At 45.9% G+C, this 17141-nt stretch overlaps 1 protein-coding gene across 2 annotated transcripts in view; it reads right to left on the bottom strand.

The window, feature by feature from the left end:
* The window catches only part of babam2 (BRISC and BRCA1 A complex member 2), a 116500-nt gene that overhangs the window by 25184 nt on the left and 74175 nt on the right, over window positions 1-17141 (bottom strand). For both annotated transcript variants that reach the window (XM_056296194.1, XM_056296195.1), the window contains exon 7: window positions 4870-4979. In XM_056296194.1, coding sequence (XP_056152169.1) covers window positions 4870-4979 — 110 coding nt within the window. The remainder of the gene's footprint in view (window positions 1-4869; window positions 4980-17141) is intronic.

Here is a 17141-nt window from a genome sequence, read left to right as displayed (position 1 = left end):
GTAAGGACAGAGAGGCAAACTAACAGATTCACATGGACACACACACACACACACACACACACACACACACACACACAGCTTGCATACTTACATGAGCGAAATTAACTCGTACGCAAAGCTGCGTATAGCACAAACATCCATCCAGCATTCTCATCCACACACGCACGCACGCACACACACACACACACACACACACACACACCGTTCAAACAATGGTAAAGATGTATATTTTCGCCCTGGGTCATGAATTAACACTCCCACACAGCTGACAAAAAAGGCGTAAAAAAAGCATACAGTAACACACATCCCTACATAGATACACAACCTAACACACATCCCTACATAGATACACAACCTAACACACATCCCTACATAGATACACAACCTAACACACATCCCTACATAGATACACAACCTAACACACATCCCTACATACATCCACAGCCCTGACACGCGTGTGTGTAGGCACCGCGGCCATAAGCAGCAGTAAAGCCAAGAAGAGGCAGACAACAGAGCGCCGGGTTTCATGCGGCACAGTTGAGCCTTTGCAGTTTCTCTTCTCAAAAGGGCTTCGGTAAGGCAGGTTCGTTGTATGGCCTCCCCTTCCCCGTCCCCCCCCCCCCCCCCCGGCGCTGCGCCGCGCTCCCCCCCCCTCTCCTGCTCTACTCTGCACCGCCTTTAGCCTCCTTCTGTCTGTTCTCCTCACGCAACTGGCAGCGGAGGAGAGCCCCCAACGCCAGTGTAGCAGCTTCAGTCTGGTCTGGAGCTGGGGCAAGGTCAGCCGTGCACACGCACGCACACACACACACACACACACACACACACACACACACACACACAGATGTGCGTGCACATCTGCACGGCTCCGGTGTGGGATGGCGGAATGAGCGTGAAAGGCTCCTCAGCAAAGCGGATTTGCTGTGCAGAAGAGGTGCTGAGAAACGGCGAGTCTCTCAGCAGAGAGGAAAGAAAGTCTCTCGTTGCGGCTCACGAGTTTGATTCCCCGGTGCAGGAAGCCGACGAGCGCGCTCGCACAACCGTGTTTACGCACGCTTTCTCGTGCGCGGCGTGCAGAATGAATGAGCTCGTGTTGTGTGCAAAGAGCAGTGGGGCAGTTAACCTTTCTCATGTGTGCAATTAGGGCAGCTTCTGCAATTCCCTTGTAGGGCTAAAGCCCCGTTAAAGCCCCGCTAGAGTAAATATTAACAGATCAGATGGGAGGACGGGTGGGTGCGTGTGTGCGTGTCACACGTGTGTGTCTGTCTAAGCGTGTGCACGTGTGTCTGCTTACACAACGAATAAACACAGTGGGGAAGTAAAGGGACAGATATAAACTTCATAGCGAGAGCTGCGCTGCAGATGAGGAGACAAGTGTCCAGAAAATCGGGGGGCGGGGCGGGGGCGGGGGGCATGAAAAGGAGAGCGGGGGGCAGGAGTGATTTGATTATGGTGAGAGATAACCCTGCCAAACATCTACAGACCAAGACAAAAGAGCCGGGGAGGAGCTAGCAAGGAGGAATATGGTGTGCGGAGAGGGGGGGGGGGGGGAGGAACAGAGGGGAAGGGGGGGCAGAGGTCCTCTAACCTGGTGCGACGGGGCGTGTACTTGTAAATAAACATCAGCCGGAGATTATTCTGAGCACGAAAGCCCCGACCATGGGGCCCTGGGGTTAGAGTGGGCCCATACCTGACACACACACACACACACACACACACACGCACACACACACACGCACACGCACACACCTGCACGCACACACACCACACACACACACACACCACACACGTGTACACACACACACACACACACACACACACACACACACACACACACACACACAGAAATACACACACAGACCTGCACACACACACACAAAAGTTTCTCCACAATCCACACACACATACACACACACAACCACAGACCCAGTGTGTAGTTGCTGCAGAGCTTATTCAAAGGTTTACATGTGTACACACACACAGACCTACAAACACACATCAAAAAAAGTTAAAACACGTTACAACACAGAAACACACACACACGCCAACACTGATGTGCACACATATGCATGGAAATAACCTAATCTCAAACACACAGACACACAATAATACACAAACACAAAATGACACATGCAAACAAACAACAACCACAAAAAAACCCTTTTTAACTAAATGCACCAGGACGAACAATAAGGGCTGTGCAAAAAGAGAGGACACACACTGCCGAAGTTACACAAGACCCACAGACACACACTAACATTCACACAACATGCATATTCCGGAAAAGCCTGCTCACAAGCACGCGCTCTCTATTTTAACATGCCAGATGTCTTCAGACGTCCAGTCATCCTTTGCTCGGACGCCCCATGTCATCCACTTCCTCACCGGTCGTCTCCTCCTATTGTTGTGTGAGGAACGCGTGGATGAGTCCCGTCGCCGGGGCGTGGGAATATTCACCGGGGCATAATGTGGGGCGAGCCTCACAAAGTGACCCTCTCCCTCGGACTCGCCCTCGAAAACGGAGCCGCTGCAAGTTGGACCCCTGTCACGTTTGGATGACTTTTTTCTGAGTTTGGTGGGGTGGGGTGGGGGGCATCTACCTAAAGGATTTCGGGTGGAGCCCTTTTTCGTGGAAGATTTCGCCCAAACTGTTGTCCTTACAGCGGAATTATCGAAACAAACTTCCTGCCTTTTTTGATTCCCCTGGTCCTGTGAGGATTTCAGATGATAGTTTTCATGGTGACGACTGTGATCCTCAAATCACAGAGAATGTGTGTGTGTCAAGTGCACGCTTTGGAAGGTTTAATTCAAAGTTTGTGGTAATAAACCAGTCTTTTATCACCATATATAAATAAACATATATATATATATACATACATACACACACACACACACACACACACACACACATATATATGTGTGTGTGTGTGTGTATATGTATATATGTGTGTGTGTATATGTATATATGTGTGTGTGTATATATATATATATATACTCACCGGCCACTTTATTAGGCACACCTGTCCAACTGCTCGTTAACGCAAATTTCTAATCAGCCAATCACATGGCAGCAACTCAATGCATTTAGGCATGTAGACATGTTCAAGACGATCTGCTGCAGTTCAAACCGAGCATCAGAATGGGGAAGAAAGGTGATTTAAGTGACTTTGAACGTGGCATGGTTGTTGGTGCCAGACGGGCTGGTCTGAGTATTTCAGAAACTGCTGATCTACTGGGATTTTCACGCACAACCATCTCTAGGGTTTACAGAGAATGGTCCGAAAAAGAGAAAATATCCAGTGAGCGGCAGTTCTGTGGGCGAAAATGCCTTGTTGATGCCAGAGGTCACAGGAGAATGGCCAGACTGGTTCGAGCTGACAGAAAGGCAACAGTAACTCAAATAACCACTCATTACAACCGAGGTATGCAGAAGAGCATCTCTGAACGCACAACACGTCGAACCTTGAGGCAGATGGGCTACAGCAGCAGAAGACCACACCGGGTGCCACTCCTGTCAGCTAAGAACAGGAAACTGAGGCTACAATTCGCACAGGCTCACCAAAATTGGACAATAGAAGATTGGAAAAACGTTGCCTGGTCTGATGAGTCTCGATTTCTGCTGCGACATTCGGATGGTAGGGTCAGAATTTGGCGTCAACAACATGAAAGCATGGATCCATCCTGCCTTGTATCAACGGTTCAGGCTGGTGGTGGTGGTGTAATGGTGTGGAGGATATTTTCTTGGCACACTTTGGGCCCCTTAGTACCAATTGAGCATCGTGTCAACGCCACAGCCTACCAGAGTATTGTTGCTGACCATGTCCATCCCTTTATGACCACAGTGTTCTCATCTTCTGATGGCTACTTCCAGCAGGATAACGTGCCCTGTCATAAAGCTCGAATCATCTCAGACTGGTTTCTTGAACATGACAATGAGTTCACTGTACTCAAATGGCCTCCACAGTCACCAGATCTCAATCCAATAGAGCACCTTTGGGATGTGGTGGACTGGGAGATTTGCATCATGGATGTGCAGCCGACAAATCTGCAGCAACTGCGTGATGCTATCATGTCAATATGGACCAAACTCTCTTGAGGAATGTTTCCAGTACCTTGTTGAATCTATGCCACGAAGGATTAAGGCAGTTCTGAAGGCAAAAGGGGGTCCAACCCGGTACTAGCAAGGTGTACCTAATAAAGTGGCCAGTGAGTGTATATAATATACCTATCTATCTATCTATCTATCTATCTATCTATCTATCTATCTATCTATCTATCTATCTATCTATCTATCTATCTATCTATCTATATATACATGTATATAAAGGTCAAACACACCAGCATGGTGGCCCAGTGGTTTAGCACTGTTGCCTCACAACAAGAAGGTCCTGGGTTCAAACCCCAGGCTGTCCCAGGTCTTTTCTGTATGGAGTTGGCATGTTCTCTCTGTGGGTTTCCTCCGGATGCCCCGGTTTCCTCCCGCCATCAAAAGGCATGTTTGTTAGGGTCAAAATTCCTGCCTGTGCCCCTGACCGAGGCCTGGCAAGGAGAGCTGGAGTCGGTCCCCCAGGCGCTGCATGGCAGCCGCCCACTGCTCCTAGCTAGCACGGTTGCCCACTGCTTCCGGTGTGTGTGTGTAGGGAGGGGTTAAATGCAGAGGATAAATGTCCTCATGGGGGATTAATAAAATACATCTTATCTTATTGTAAATGGAAAAAACTATTCAGAACTACATCTAATAATAATTAAAAGGCCCCCGTTGAGCAGATGCCTCGTGTGCACAAGTCAGTGTCCCCACCGACTCCAGTAAACTGAATGACACATTGGTGACCTGGCTGATGGATAAGCTGACTGATCAATGCGGCCACTTACTGTTCGATGCTGGGGGAGAGGTAGAGTTTGGGAAACACTTGGGTGGCTTCTGCGTCTTCGAAGCTCACCGACAGCAGGGCCACATCCTCGCCAGGGTCCAACGCCGTGTCCTGACAAGGAGAATACGGAAGGTTGGAAGATTAATTCTTAAAACCATTACCGAAATGTCACATGCATTCACGCTGACAACGGCGAGTGCCTCCGCGTAACCCAGAACCAGGCAGATCTGCTCAGGCCCGAGTCTGTCTGTGTACAACAAGTGTGGGTCCCAAAAAAAAAAAGACTGAGGAGAAGAAAAGCAGGAGGAGGGATGACACCAGTAGAAACATCTGTTTTGTTTCATGCCAAATTAGCTTCAACAGCTGGAACACGCGGCAGAACCGATGACTGGGAGCACCAATCAAATCATGTGTGAGATGGAGAGCGAGGCCACCCGGAGCTGCCTGCACCAAACCCGCTCCGTTTCTCCAAGGTTTGAATTTCTCTTCCCCAATGTGTTTTTTTTCCTCCTTTCCTAGAGCATGGCCACTTGCGAGGGTCTGTCATTAGTACAATTTGATATGAAGAACCACTCTGGGCTCTCTCGCTCTCTCTCTCTCTCTCTTTCCCCAAAGATGCTCAACGGTGTTAATCAAATGTCTCACAGATGGTTTGAACTCATCCATTTGTGATAATCGCTGCCCTCCATCGTGAGGGGGCAATATCCTAACCACCATACATTATTGGGTGGAGGCATGGCGCAACCCGTTTGCAGCAGCGTGTCCTCCAACGGGGTCAACTCTGATGGGATCACGCGAAACCCAGGTCTGTCGATGGAAAAGACGGACCGTCCTCTGATCGAAGCGAAACGGTTGCACGGGCGGAGCACAGATTCGCTCGCTGAGCGTTTTCTATCCAAGTCTAGTGACAGTAACAAGAGCTAATAATTGTTATCGCGGCTGTGTTTAATTCCAGTTCTTCAAACAAAACCCACGGCAGCAATCAAATGCAATATTTCTCCACATCGGCGAGTTTTCATCCATCTTCAATCCAGTGAGTCTAATTGCAGAAAAGCCAAACAGATGATTTAGATGGTAAATAGTAAGCACTTTATGCATTCAACAGCAACAAATCCATCATGTGAGCTCAAATCTTGACCACGTATATTTCTCATGGCAGCCACAACACACTGGATGACCAGCTAGGTGAAATAAACAAGTTTTCAGCAAAGACGACACAACTGAGTAAACATCATCATCATTATTGTGTGAATAACTGTGTTCATTTGCTAACATGATTTCTACAATAGGCGTAGTGTCTATCGGGTGCGATCAGGTTAGTTAGTCTCTTTTAAATAAATATGATTGTGTATTACATGTTTGGAACATGTCAAAGCAACATTCATTTATTAAGATCTGGAGTGTGCGCACAACAAATTGAGATCTGTGGCGCGTCAATGAAACACTTAAATTCCATCGCTATTGCCTCAAATGGTCTGGTAAGACCAACGTGGTCAGTGTTGCCGTAATACCGGCCAATGACACGCGATTCTTTATCTGCACATAGGAAATGACGCCGGCTAAAAAGCATGATAAAAATGAATGCGGGATTTTAGATGCTTTTGTCTTCAGCAGTGGCCTGTTGGTGGTACAGGCTGCAGCAAAATATGTGTGGTCCACTGCTGAAGAAAAAAAACCCATCTAAAACGCGTGTTCATTTTTATCATGCCTCTGAGTGTGCGTCATTTCCTATGCGTGAAGAAATGATTACATCCTGTCCTCCAAATTAATGGAAAAATGACACAATGTTGCTTTAAGGCGATGTTAAGTGGGTGTCTGGATAGCGTAGCGGTCTATTCCGTTGCCTACCAACACGGGGATCGCCGGTTCGAATCCCCGTGTTACCTCCAGTGACCCTACAGACACAATTGGCCGTGTCTGCAGGTGGGAAGCCGGACGCAGGTATGTGTCCTGGTCGCCGCACTAGCGCCTCCTCTGGTCGGTCAGGGCGCCTGTTCAGGGGGGAGAGACTGGGGGGAATAGCGTGATCCTCCCACGCAATACGTCCCCCTGGTGAAACTCCTCTCTGTCAGGTGAAAAGAAGCTGCTAGCGACTCCACATGTATCAGAGGAGGCATGTGGTAGTCTGCAGCCCTCCCTGGATCGGCAGAGGGGGTGGAGCAGCGACCGGGACAGCTCAGAAGAGTGGGGTAATTGGGGAGAAAAAGAGGGAAATATCCAAAAAGAAAAAAACAAAGAAAAAAAGGCAATGTTAAGTGTATTTTTAATGAACAGGGCAAAAATATCTAAGCTGCAGTTCAATGTGCTTGCATAGCGGAGGTTGTATACATAGGCAACAGTCCCAACAATACTGGTAGCTCCCTCATCAGCCAGATGGTGAGCCTCATCATGGCAGATGAATTAGCAGGGGGGCAAGATAAGGAGAAGGGAGGCGGATTGGGATGGTAGGGTGTGTGACAAAAGTGTTGCTTGATAGAATCAGCTCACATCAATGTAGCCTGCATCAGTAAACAAGAACCACTCTCTGTCTCAGAGCAGTGCTCGAGGCCTCCGTCCCTGACAATAAGGGACAGATTTTGGGGGGGAAATGAGTGTTGTGTGGGGTGGGGGAGAGAGAGATGAGAGACGGAGTGAACGGTAAGTGATTGTTTTGCTCAAGTCTGTCGTTGTCAACCCCTGCTCTCACCTATAAAGGTTATCAAACGGCTGCTTCTTCTGGACCGGGACGGGGTAAACAGATAGATGAGAACCAACAGCAAGGTGAGAAAGCCAGGGGAGAACGTCGGGACTGTTCTGCTTGGGTGGCCTTGTGCCGTCCAATGCAATGGTCAGACGAACAGCACCAACGATGGGGGTGCCCCTTTGTGGAATGAATCAGACCCGTCCTGTCCCAACGGACAGCGAAGAGCTGTCACAAGTCATACCCCGTCAATGAAACAAACAAACAAAAAAATAAAGGCAGACCCCTGAACTCTTACAAAACGCCATTTTAGATTAATCTGCTGTGCAAGGGCTACAAACCGGCCATATAAAAATAGCCTCTTTTTGTCTCGTCTGTCTACATAAATCTGCAAATCAAAGATGGTGTGCACAGTATGTACAGTTATTGCTGGCAGTGGTTAGCCTCACCCTAATGTAAATATGCTATTTTTACCAACGATCCCACTAAAGAGCTGTCAAGGCTGGCTTATTTTGACCGGTAAACATGATAACATTAATAAACATATAATGAAAATTTGCCTACAATACACCAGTCATTTCTTTTTCTGAAATACCGTTACAGTCTTTCCTCATGTATGGAAAATATACTACGACCACAATGAACTGTTATAAGAAAAACCTCTAGGTTTGCTCTTTTTACTTAGAGAGAGAGAGAGAGACAGACAGACAGACAGAGACAGACAGACAGAGAGAGAGAGACAAACAGAGAGACAGACAGACAGAGACAGGCGGACAGAGAGCGAGAGAGAAAGAGAGGTGGCAAGACAGAGAGAGACAGACAGACACAGAGAGAGAGAGAGAGGTAGAGTGAGAGACTAAAAGTTTAGAATTACAGGTTTAAGCTGATTTTCACTGCCAGTACCCAACGATTGGCGCTGAATGATGCAAGCGTCCTCAGCTGTGGGGTGTTTAAGGCTTTTAGGCTTCTTGAGAGTTTACTGAATGTCTCTGAAACAGACAAAATGTGCAGACTGACGCTGTGTATTTATCAAAAGCAGCGCATCATTCCTTTCAGGACCATCTCCACCCCGGGACCACTAAAACCATTTGCAAGATGTAGCTTCAAGACCATTAAAACATCGTGCCTTATTAGCCACCAAGACAAGCCGGAGTTGAGGATGTGGTTCTTACACATTTCTCACCTCTCCGGGCCTCCATTTCTCCCACATATTGCAGAATTATTACTCAACATTTCAAACTTTGATCAGACAGAAAAGCAAGAAGACTGAAAGAGCGCCCACCCCCCCAAACCCAGGGCAGCCCGAGGGCACATGGAAATATTTTTTCTGAGGAAAAGTATATTTCACACATTTTACTTTTCGGGCGACTTCTGAGAAAAGAATGACGCTCACTTGACAGGAGCTAAAAGATGACAGTGAACACAACGCTCTCACTCTTACCATTTCTAATTTTCATGGTGCAACTGGTTGAAAAAAACAAAATAAGAAACATCATTCTTGCGACCCAGTAAAGTGTTGGAGGGTCACACCACCTGATCTTGTATTCGATGTCTGGTTTTAGCTAGGGAATATAAAACATGGTAAAGTGGAGTCCTGGTGAAGTAACACGTCATTCGATGGTGAAACGTTCAAACGCTTTCAAAACTCGCTCACCATTTTCTTTTTTTCCCTCCTATAATTTTGCAGTTCAGTGGAAGAAGCTTGCGAAACGGATTCTGATGAAAACAAATGTTGACCTCTCTCGTCTTGTGGCTTTAAAACCACTCAAACCATCTTGCGGGAAGGGGGGGGCGACTTTCCATAACACAACAGAATAGCAACTTAATAAGATCATTTATGTTTGGATAGATATATGTATACACAGACACACACACACACACACACACACACACACACACACACACACACACACACAAACACATCTTAAGCCCTTTTAACCACAGGCACTGGCGGCCAAGTGCCGCGTGCTTATGTAAAGAGTTAGAAGGGAAGTAACATCATTAAAAATGTCTGGTCCACAGGCCATAGGCAGGGTCTTAATGAAGACGTCTTCATAGGGGAGTAATGAACATTGAAATGACCCAGGTCAGAGGACTGCAAGTCCAGAAAGGAGTCCTTCAGGCTTGGTGGTTGGACATCAAGGCAGTATTTACTACAAACCCTGAGAGGATATGACTCAACTGCTTAAGGACTGGGGTTGAGAAAGTGAAGTGTGTGTGTATTTGTTTGTATGTATGTATGTGTGTGTGTGAGTGTGAGTGTGTGTATGTGCAGTGGGGTTGGCGGGTGCCCCTAAGTCAAGCCCTTCATGTGGCCACCACCCTACTTCTACCATAGCTTGAATTCAATTTTTTTTTTACTCCCCTGCAGACTTGCACACAAAGGGACACACACACACACATGCAAACACACACTTTTCTTGTCTTCCTTGCGCTCCCTCTGTCCGTCCTTGTATCTCGTGATGCCCTGGCCTCTGGCATCTCCTCCGTGTCACATGTGACAGGTTGGAGATGTGACAGCTGTCCTTACGCCAGACCAAGTCCAGCCAAAGTCACAACACACACAAACACACTCACCCACGCATGCCAGAGCAGGGCTCTCTGCAGGGGCAGTAACAAAGAGGTAAAGGATGCTTTTGTCGGCCTTCTTGGTCCAACTTTAAATGTCATGCTTAACATGACGGGGCAGTGTGACTGACAGGAGGGCTGCTGCACGAGGACATATGCGGTTCCTGGGCTCGCTTTGAGAGTCCCTGTCCATATAGTGGCCGCAGTGCTACGCCCACGTAAAGCAACCTATTGGGCAGTGGTATGGAGGGAAAAAAAATCACACATCTAGGCTACATTGAGAACCGTCAGTGGCCATAATCTAAGTTGTAGGTGGGAGACTTTTAGGAGCTGTGACGTTTCAGTGAGTAGCAGAAGAAGAGCTCAATCTTGCCTTCTGCGCTTCGGCTCGGACCTTTGAGGGTGAAAATCAATAGTACCAACCTGCAATATGGCCTCTGTATGATACTGCATTCAAACGTGGACCCCATGTGCCAAGGTTTCAACCCACATTTTAACATTATCAATGGAAAAACCCCATGATGCTCTTGATAGTGGGATCAAATTATGTAGGTGAAAATATAAAAAGGAAAAGAACTCGAGCCATCTCTTAAGTGTAATTGATTTTTTTTGCATGAGTTGATTATGATCATGATCACTGCATGATATACAGACGGGTGACAAATGAAAGGAAAAATCTGAACGCTTGACCCCTACAGTGAGCGGGTCCGGGGGCTCTGTTATGCTGTGGGGGGGCATTTTCCTAGCATGGTTTGGGTCCACTTGTCCTCTTAGAGGGAAGGGTCACGGCAAATCAATACAAAGTTATTCTGAGTGATCACCTTCATCCTATGATGAAACATTTCTATCCTGACGGGAGTGGTCTCTTCCAGGATGACAATGTCCCCATCCACAAGGTACGAGGGGTCACTGAATGGTTTGATGAGGATGAAAATGATGTAAATTCAGCCGCCCATATCATTACCAGAACTCCTTCCGTAGACCATATCACTCCTGTTCTTCAGCAACTCCAGTGGCTCCCTGTTAAATACCGTATTGACTTCAAGATCCTGCTCCTCACCTTTAAGGCCCTTAATATTCTAGCTTCTTCGTATCTTTCCGAACTCCTTCATATCCACATGCCGTCCTCCCGCACTCTTAGATCCTCTTCTGCTCTCCAACTCACTACACCATCGGCCAGCTTGACTACCATGGGGGACTAGAGCCTTCAGTCGTTCTGCCCCCCGCCTATGGAACTCTCTCCCACAAGACATTCACAACATTGACTCTCTTTCAACCTTCAAGTCCAATCTCAAAACGCACCTTTTCAAACTGGCATATTCAGTCTAATACACTCTTCACTGAGTTTTGTGCCGATGATGATTTTATACTTATCTGTTGCGTTAACTTTTTATTGTCTACCCTGCTTTATTTTGATTTTATGCTGTCTGATACAGCGCTGCTTGTTTTTTTACTGTGTTCTGTAAGGTGTCCTTGAGTGCTCTGAAAGGCGCCCACAAATAATGTATTATTATTATTATCATTGTTAAATCATATGCTATGGCCTTCACAGTCACCAGATCTCAACCCAGCTGAAAATCTATGGGAGCTTTTGGACCGACGTGTGAGACAACGCTCTCCACCACCATCATCGAAACATCAAATGAAGGAATATATTTTAGAAGAATGGTGCTCCATCCCTCCAGTAGGGTTCAGAGACTTGTAGAATCTATGACAAGGAGCACTGAAGCTGTTCTGGAGGCTCGTGGTGGCCCAACACCTTACGAAGACACTTTAGGTTGGTGTTTCCTTTCATTCGCCACCTTTCTGTAGATTAGAGTGGTGAGGGTAAAATGTGCACTGGACTGATAGTGTGGCCTGGTGGAGAGAGACTAGGGTTGGGAATCAGATGGTACCTCCCAATCTGATATTACAATGATATTGTAGCATCAATTCATGATTTTTCAAATTACATGTTATTATATAAAGTGGCATTCAATACAACAATTTTTTAAGGCTTCGTCATCTTTTACATAAATTAAAATGTGAAACTTACAAAAATCCAAAGAAAATTAACAAAAAAATGCATTTATTTAAAGACCAGTTTTGTCCCAGAAGCTTAAAACACAAAGAGTTCTTCCCTTTGGAAACATTCAAACATTTCAAATTCATTCAGAGATGTAGAAATCACTGCATCAATATTCATTACAACACCAGTTCAATGTGCAATACTGCGATTCCAAGGAAATGCTGCAATACAAAAATCATCACAGCTTTGTATTGGGATTTTGCACTGAGTCAATTTTCTTCCCCACTCCTAATTGAGACCGTTCCCTACTACGATTAAGAAGTTGCAAGTATGGCTGCTGTAAATTTGACTGGGACACTTGAACCCCTACCACTTCCAACGGCGCTGCTCTTTTGCTACCGTTCCCTCAGACCTAACTGGAGGGGAACCGGTAGCTTAGAGGTAAAGATTGAGCGCTGAATAAAGTGTTGATTTAGAAAACGGCAAGAGAGAGACATTCAAACCAATTGACATGGACATCGAGACAAGTCACTAAACCATCAATCTGTTCAGAGCTTATTATTTACTTCTATTCCCTGTTAGCTGAGTTGGCTCTCAGGAAAAATCAGTTCACAAAAATGTGAGGAGGCAGTCAAGCGGTCCAAATACAAACTAAATAATGAATGAAAGACATGCTGATAAATAGCTAGCTAGCTAGATCGATATGGCCTAGAATTCTTCAGTGAAATGTGAAAATGCTCAACTTTTAAAGGAGACATTTTATCTGTTTTTATGTTGAAACAAAATTTTACCTGCAATTGGACAGTGTGTTGCAGATTACCTTTTCTTAACATTAATAATACAAAATTTGCATTCTTTAGTATGTCTACTTCTATTGCACAACACTGGGTGAGAAACCGGTCATCCTCTGCCCGAATGCTCGTCACAGGTTTGTGTACATTGTGTAGTAATGCTGTGGAACTCTAGCAATTTGTAGCCTAACTGCCATTCATCACTGTGTTCTTGCGGTACTTGTTACTCTTGAGCTGCATATAAAGGGTTAATACGTTGGGCTTAAATAATTGTGAACTGATGAACAATGCCAAGAATGCCGTGAAGAATGAGGCAAGGCCGAGCCAGCAGCATTTCATTAAGGAAAGAATAAAGATTGGTCCGAGACTTGAAATTATATCCCAAGTTTGCCAAGAGAATAGACAGCATAGGATGTCTGATACACTGAGTGATGTGTCTGGGTCATCCTTTTATATGTTTGACAGACTTTATGCCAGTACGTCCTAAGGGTGAGAGGCATAGGGTCAAGGTGGCGGCTGCGAAAATGTCTCAATGCATGACGTGAAATGTCCTGATTGAGAAAGAAAGACGAGGACATCGCTCCTAATGATGTGCTGCTGCTTGTAAGGAGGGGTTGCATGGGGACATGCAATGTACTCTCGAGGCCATAATGATACCCCTCCCCCTGCCTAAAAATACAGACTATGCAGCACAAGCACAAGTTGCACATCACCAAATTGGCACACATGTCTTAAAGTCCTCTTGTAAAATGAACGAAGCAAGGGTATACAATATCAGCGATTTCTTTAGCCTGTCTTCCTCTAGTCCAATACATGCCGACTTGAACAAGTGGTGAGCCGAGTATGGTTGATGATTAACTCGACAACTTTGTGTCACAGCATAGCAGTGCCCTGTGGTTGGGCTTTATTTTGTCATACAGACAATAAGCAAGAGATTACAGAGCACACATGCTCCACCTGAAACTGTGTTGGTGCTGAGGGTGCGTTTGGGGACGGACAAACCAAAACACACCTAAACACTGCCCTGTTGCCACAGTCACAAGGCTTCTTGTGTGTGTGTCTGAGTGTGTGTGTGTGTGGGGGGGTATGTTTGCACACTGGAGAAAAAGTGTGTGCTAATGTGCGTGCACTCTGTGTTTAAGTGTGCAAGCACAGTGGGTGCGGCAACAAACGACAGCCTGTGCAGCATTAGCTGCCAGAATGTTCTTAAGTCCATCAATCAGTGATAGGCATGGCGTGGCCACAAAGAGACATTCAGTTTTCAATGTAGTATGAAAAGAAGGACAATATGGGATAGTCATTTATATTGTTGACTGAGGACTTAAATAATAATTACGATGACAAAGGAAAGGTGCAATTCACTGGACTGTTTCTATTAACATGGGCTGCAGACAAGTCCCTTATACTTTATTTTTAAATAGAATATGGATATTTGTAAAATTATTTATACTTTGGGCTGTGCTTTTTGGTTAGTTAGTTTTTTTGTCCCCCCCCCCCGTTCTCCTCAATTGTATCCAGCCAATAACCTCACTCTTCCGAGCCATCCCAGTCGCTGCTCCACCCCCTCTGCCGATCTGGGGAGGGCTGCAGACTACCAGATGTCTCCTCCGATACATGTGGAGTTGCCAGCCGCTTCTTTCCACCTGACAGTGAGGAGTTTCACCAAGGGGGACGCAGCACGTGGGAGGATCACGCTATTCCCCCAGTCCCCCCCCCCCGGATAGGCACTCCAAACGGCCAGAGGAGGCGCTAGTGCAGCGACCAGGACACATACCCACATTCAGCTTTCCACCTGCAGACACGGCCAATGGTGTCTGTAGGGACACCCAGCCAAGCCGGAGGGAACATGGGGGTTCGAACCAGCGATCCCAGTGTTGGTAGGCAATGGAATAAACCGCTATGCCACCCGGACGCCCCCATTTTTGGTTAGTTTTGACCTTCCTTCATGAATCGCTTCTTCACTAATGCGATAAAAACGAAGGTGATTCCATTGTAATATGCAAGTTATCCTTTTAAGGACAATGTAAAGACAAAGACAAAGGTGTTCCCAACTCAAAAAACCACATTCAAAGGCTCTATTGACTGGAAATGAGAGAGAATGAGACACCCTTTTTCTGAGTCACGATCATGGGTTAAATATGGGTTAACAGTAACAGCTGGGCAGACAGTACAGTCAAGGCGACTCATCAACCCAACACATTCAGATCAGACTGGAAAAAAGGGTGGAAATACACATGGAAAAACATAAAATCGGTGCATACGTTATATTGCGAATTTGGAAAGGGCCCAATAGGAGCAAAAAGGGTCTTTTTATAAAAAGAATCCACAGCCTAGAAAAACTACCAACAGTACATATGTAAATTCAGAAAGGGATTAACGACAGTTTTTAACTGTAAATGCGAGTTCCAACATTTATTTTACAAAGGAAAATGCATGTAATGGGGCGCTCCTTTCTACAGTGCTTGGACCACTAGCCGAAATCTTTAAGTTGGTGTGAACACATACTGGCAGTTGACCAACGGAGCCGCTACTGAGACACTTAAACAAGCTGATCTCATGTCAACGCGAGTCATACGTGTGACTGTGGCCAAGTGCCATTGATAGTGTGTCAGTGATAGTATGTCACTGCAATGATCGGGCCTTAGCAGTGCTGTCTGTGAATCCAAAGTGTGTGATGCTAGGGCTTCTAGCCATAGGGGTGACTCAAGTGTGTGTGTGTGTGTGTGTGTGTGTGTGTGTGTGTGTGTTTGTGTGTTTCTATCTCTTTGTGCTAGGATGTTTGTTGGAAGGGATAAATAAATGTGTTATACGTTTGTGTGAGTGACAAATCACAGACTGACCAACAGTTCAAGTGACTTGTAGAGCTTCTGCTGACTGTATCACGTGCACCATCTTTACATGACACATGATAATCACCATGTAAAGATGCAAACCTAGAAAGCTGGAAGTTCTCATACAGCCCTGACCTATCATATCTGCAAAAAACGTTGCAAATTAAAAGGAAAAAAAAAAACTTCTCTGACTTTTACATACTGCATACGATCTAGCTTGTTTATACTATGCACTGGCACTCATTAGAAGCTTTAAACTGGAGAGGCAAGCCTTTGAGCAGAGGGATAATTCACACACTGGTTTGATTATTATGGCATTTTCTGGGGTGATATTTGTAATTGCATTAATATTGCTTCACTGAGGGTGCAGCAGGGTGTTTCTGTCCCACTGCACGGTTAATGGGACTATTCCGGTCCTTTGAACGACCACAGCCCTTGCTCCTATTTACTTGGGACCAATGGGTTGCTGGGCCTAAACAACCATGAAATGAAGGCTCTTGGTAAATTACAAATCAATTGGATCATGAGAGAAATGAATTTTCTTGCAAGTATTTGTCTGGAGACATGGCGACCCACACATTTATCTAAGTGCATTAACATGTTAAGGACATGCTTGAAGTAAGACAGTGCACTAATCAAATTACTTCTCTTGCGACAATGTCCTTCAACACGCAGGCCAACAGTTATTCAGTAGCTGAGCAACGGTTCATATTGTCTTTCTGACATCGGAGGGAAGTATGGCGTTGCTCTTCATCTATTTGAGCAAGACAGTATATCTGGTTGACTTGGCAAGCATTGCGAGTTTTTGCTGCTTTGAGATAATTAGCCATGTTGCCTTTATTTGTACTTTTGTACATTGCTTTGGTGAGACAAGCAAAAGGAGGAGAAAGCGCAATGAGGACAGCCTGATTCCTACTTATCGCGGGGGCTTTGGGTAAGCAAAAGCCAAGACACAAATGAGTACCGACAGGCAACATATAGGGACACAATTTCACCCTGAAGCCACCAATGTGTTAATAAGGGGTCTCCAGAAGGCAGAATGAGGCAAGGAATTGGAAGGTAAACGAAAGCTGGAAATGGAAATGTCATGGCTGGAAAAGTAAAACATAAAAACAATAAATGAATAGGGAAAATAACTTTGGAGGTGTTGCATCAAAACAACGTATAGATGTTGTACAGTTATATTCACAGTGCAGGAGGAAACTAGGCCAGATGGAAGTAATTCCGTGGAGGCGTTGGAGGAGTGGGTGGAGGTGGGGAGGATGGGGAGAGGAGGATGGGGGGCTCTGAAGGATCTCTCCTGAGAATGCAATGATGGAGACCCGCAGTATGGGTACAGGTGGGTGGGAGTCTTCCTTTGGATATGCAGTGTGGGTGGCATGGGGAGGGGTTAGG

The sequence above is a fragment of the Lampris incognitus genome, chromosome 16 (assembly GCF_029633865.1).
Source record: "Lampris incognitus isolate fLamInc1 chromosome 16, fLamInc1.hap2, whole genome shotgun sequence".
Lineage (NCBI taxonomy): Eukaryota > Metazoa > Chordata > Actinopteri > Lampriformes > Lampridae > Lampris > Lampris incognitus.
This window is presented reverse-complemented; position numbering and strand designations above follow the sequence as displayed.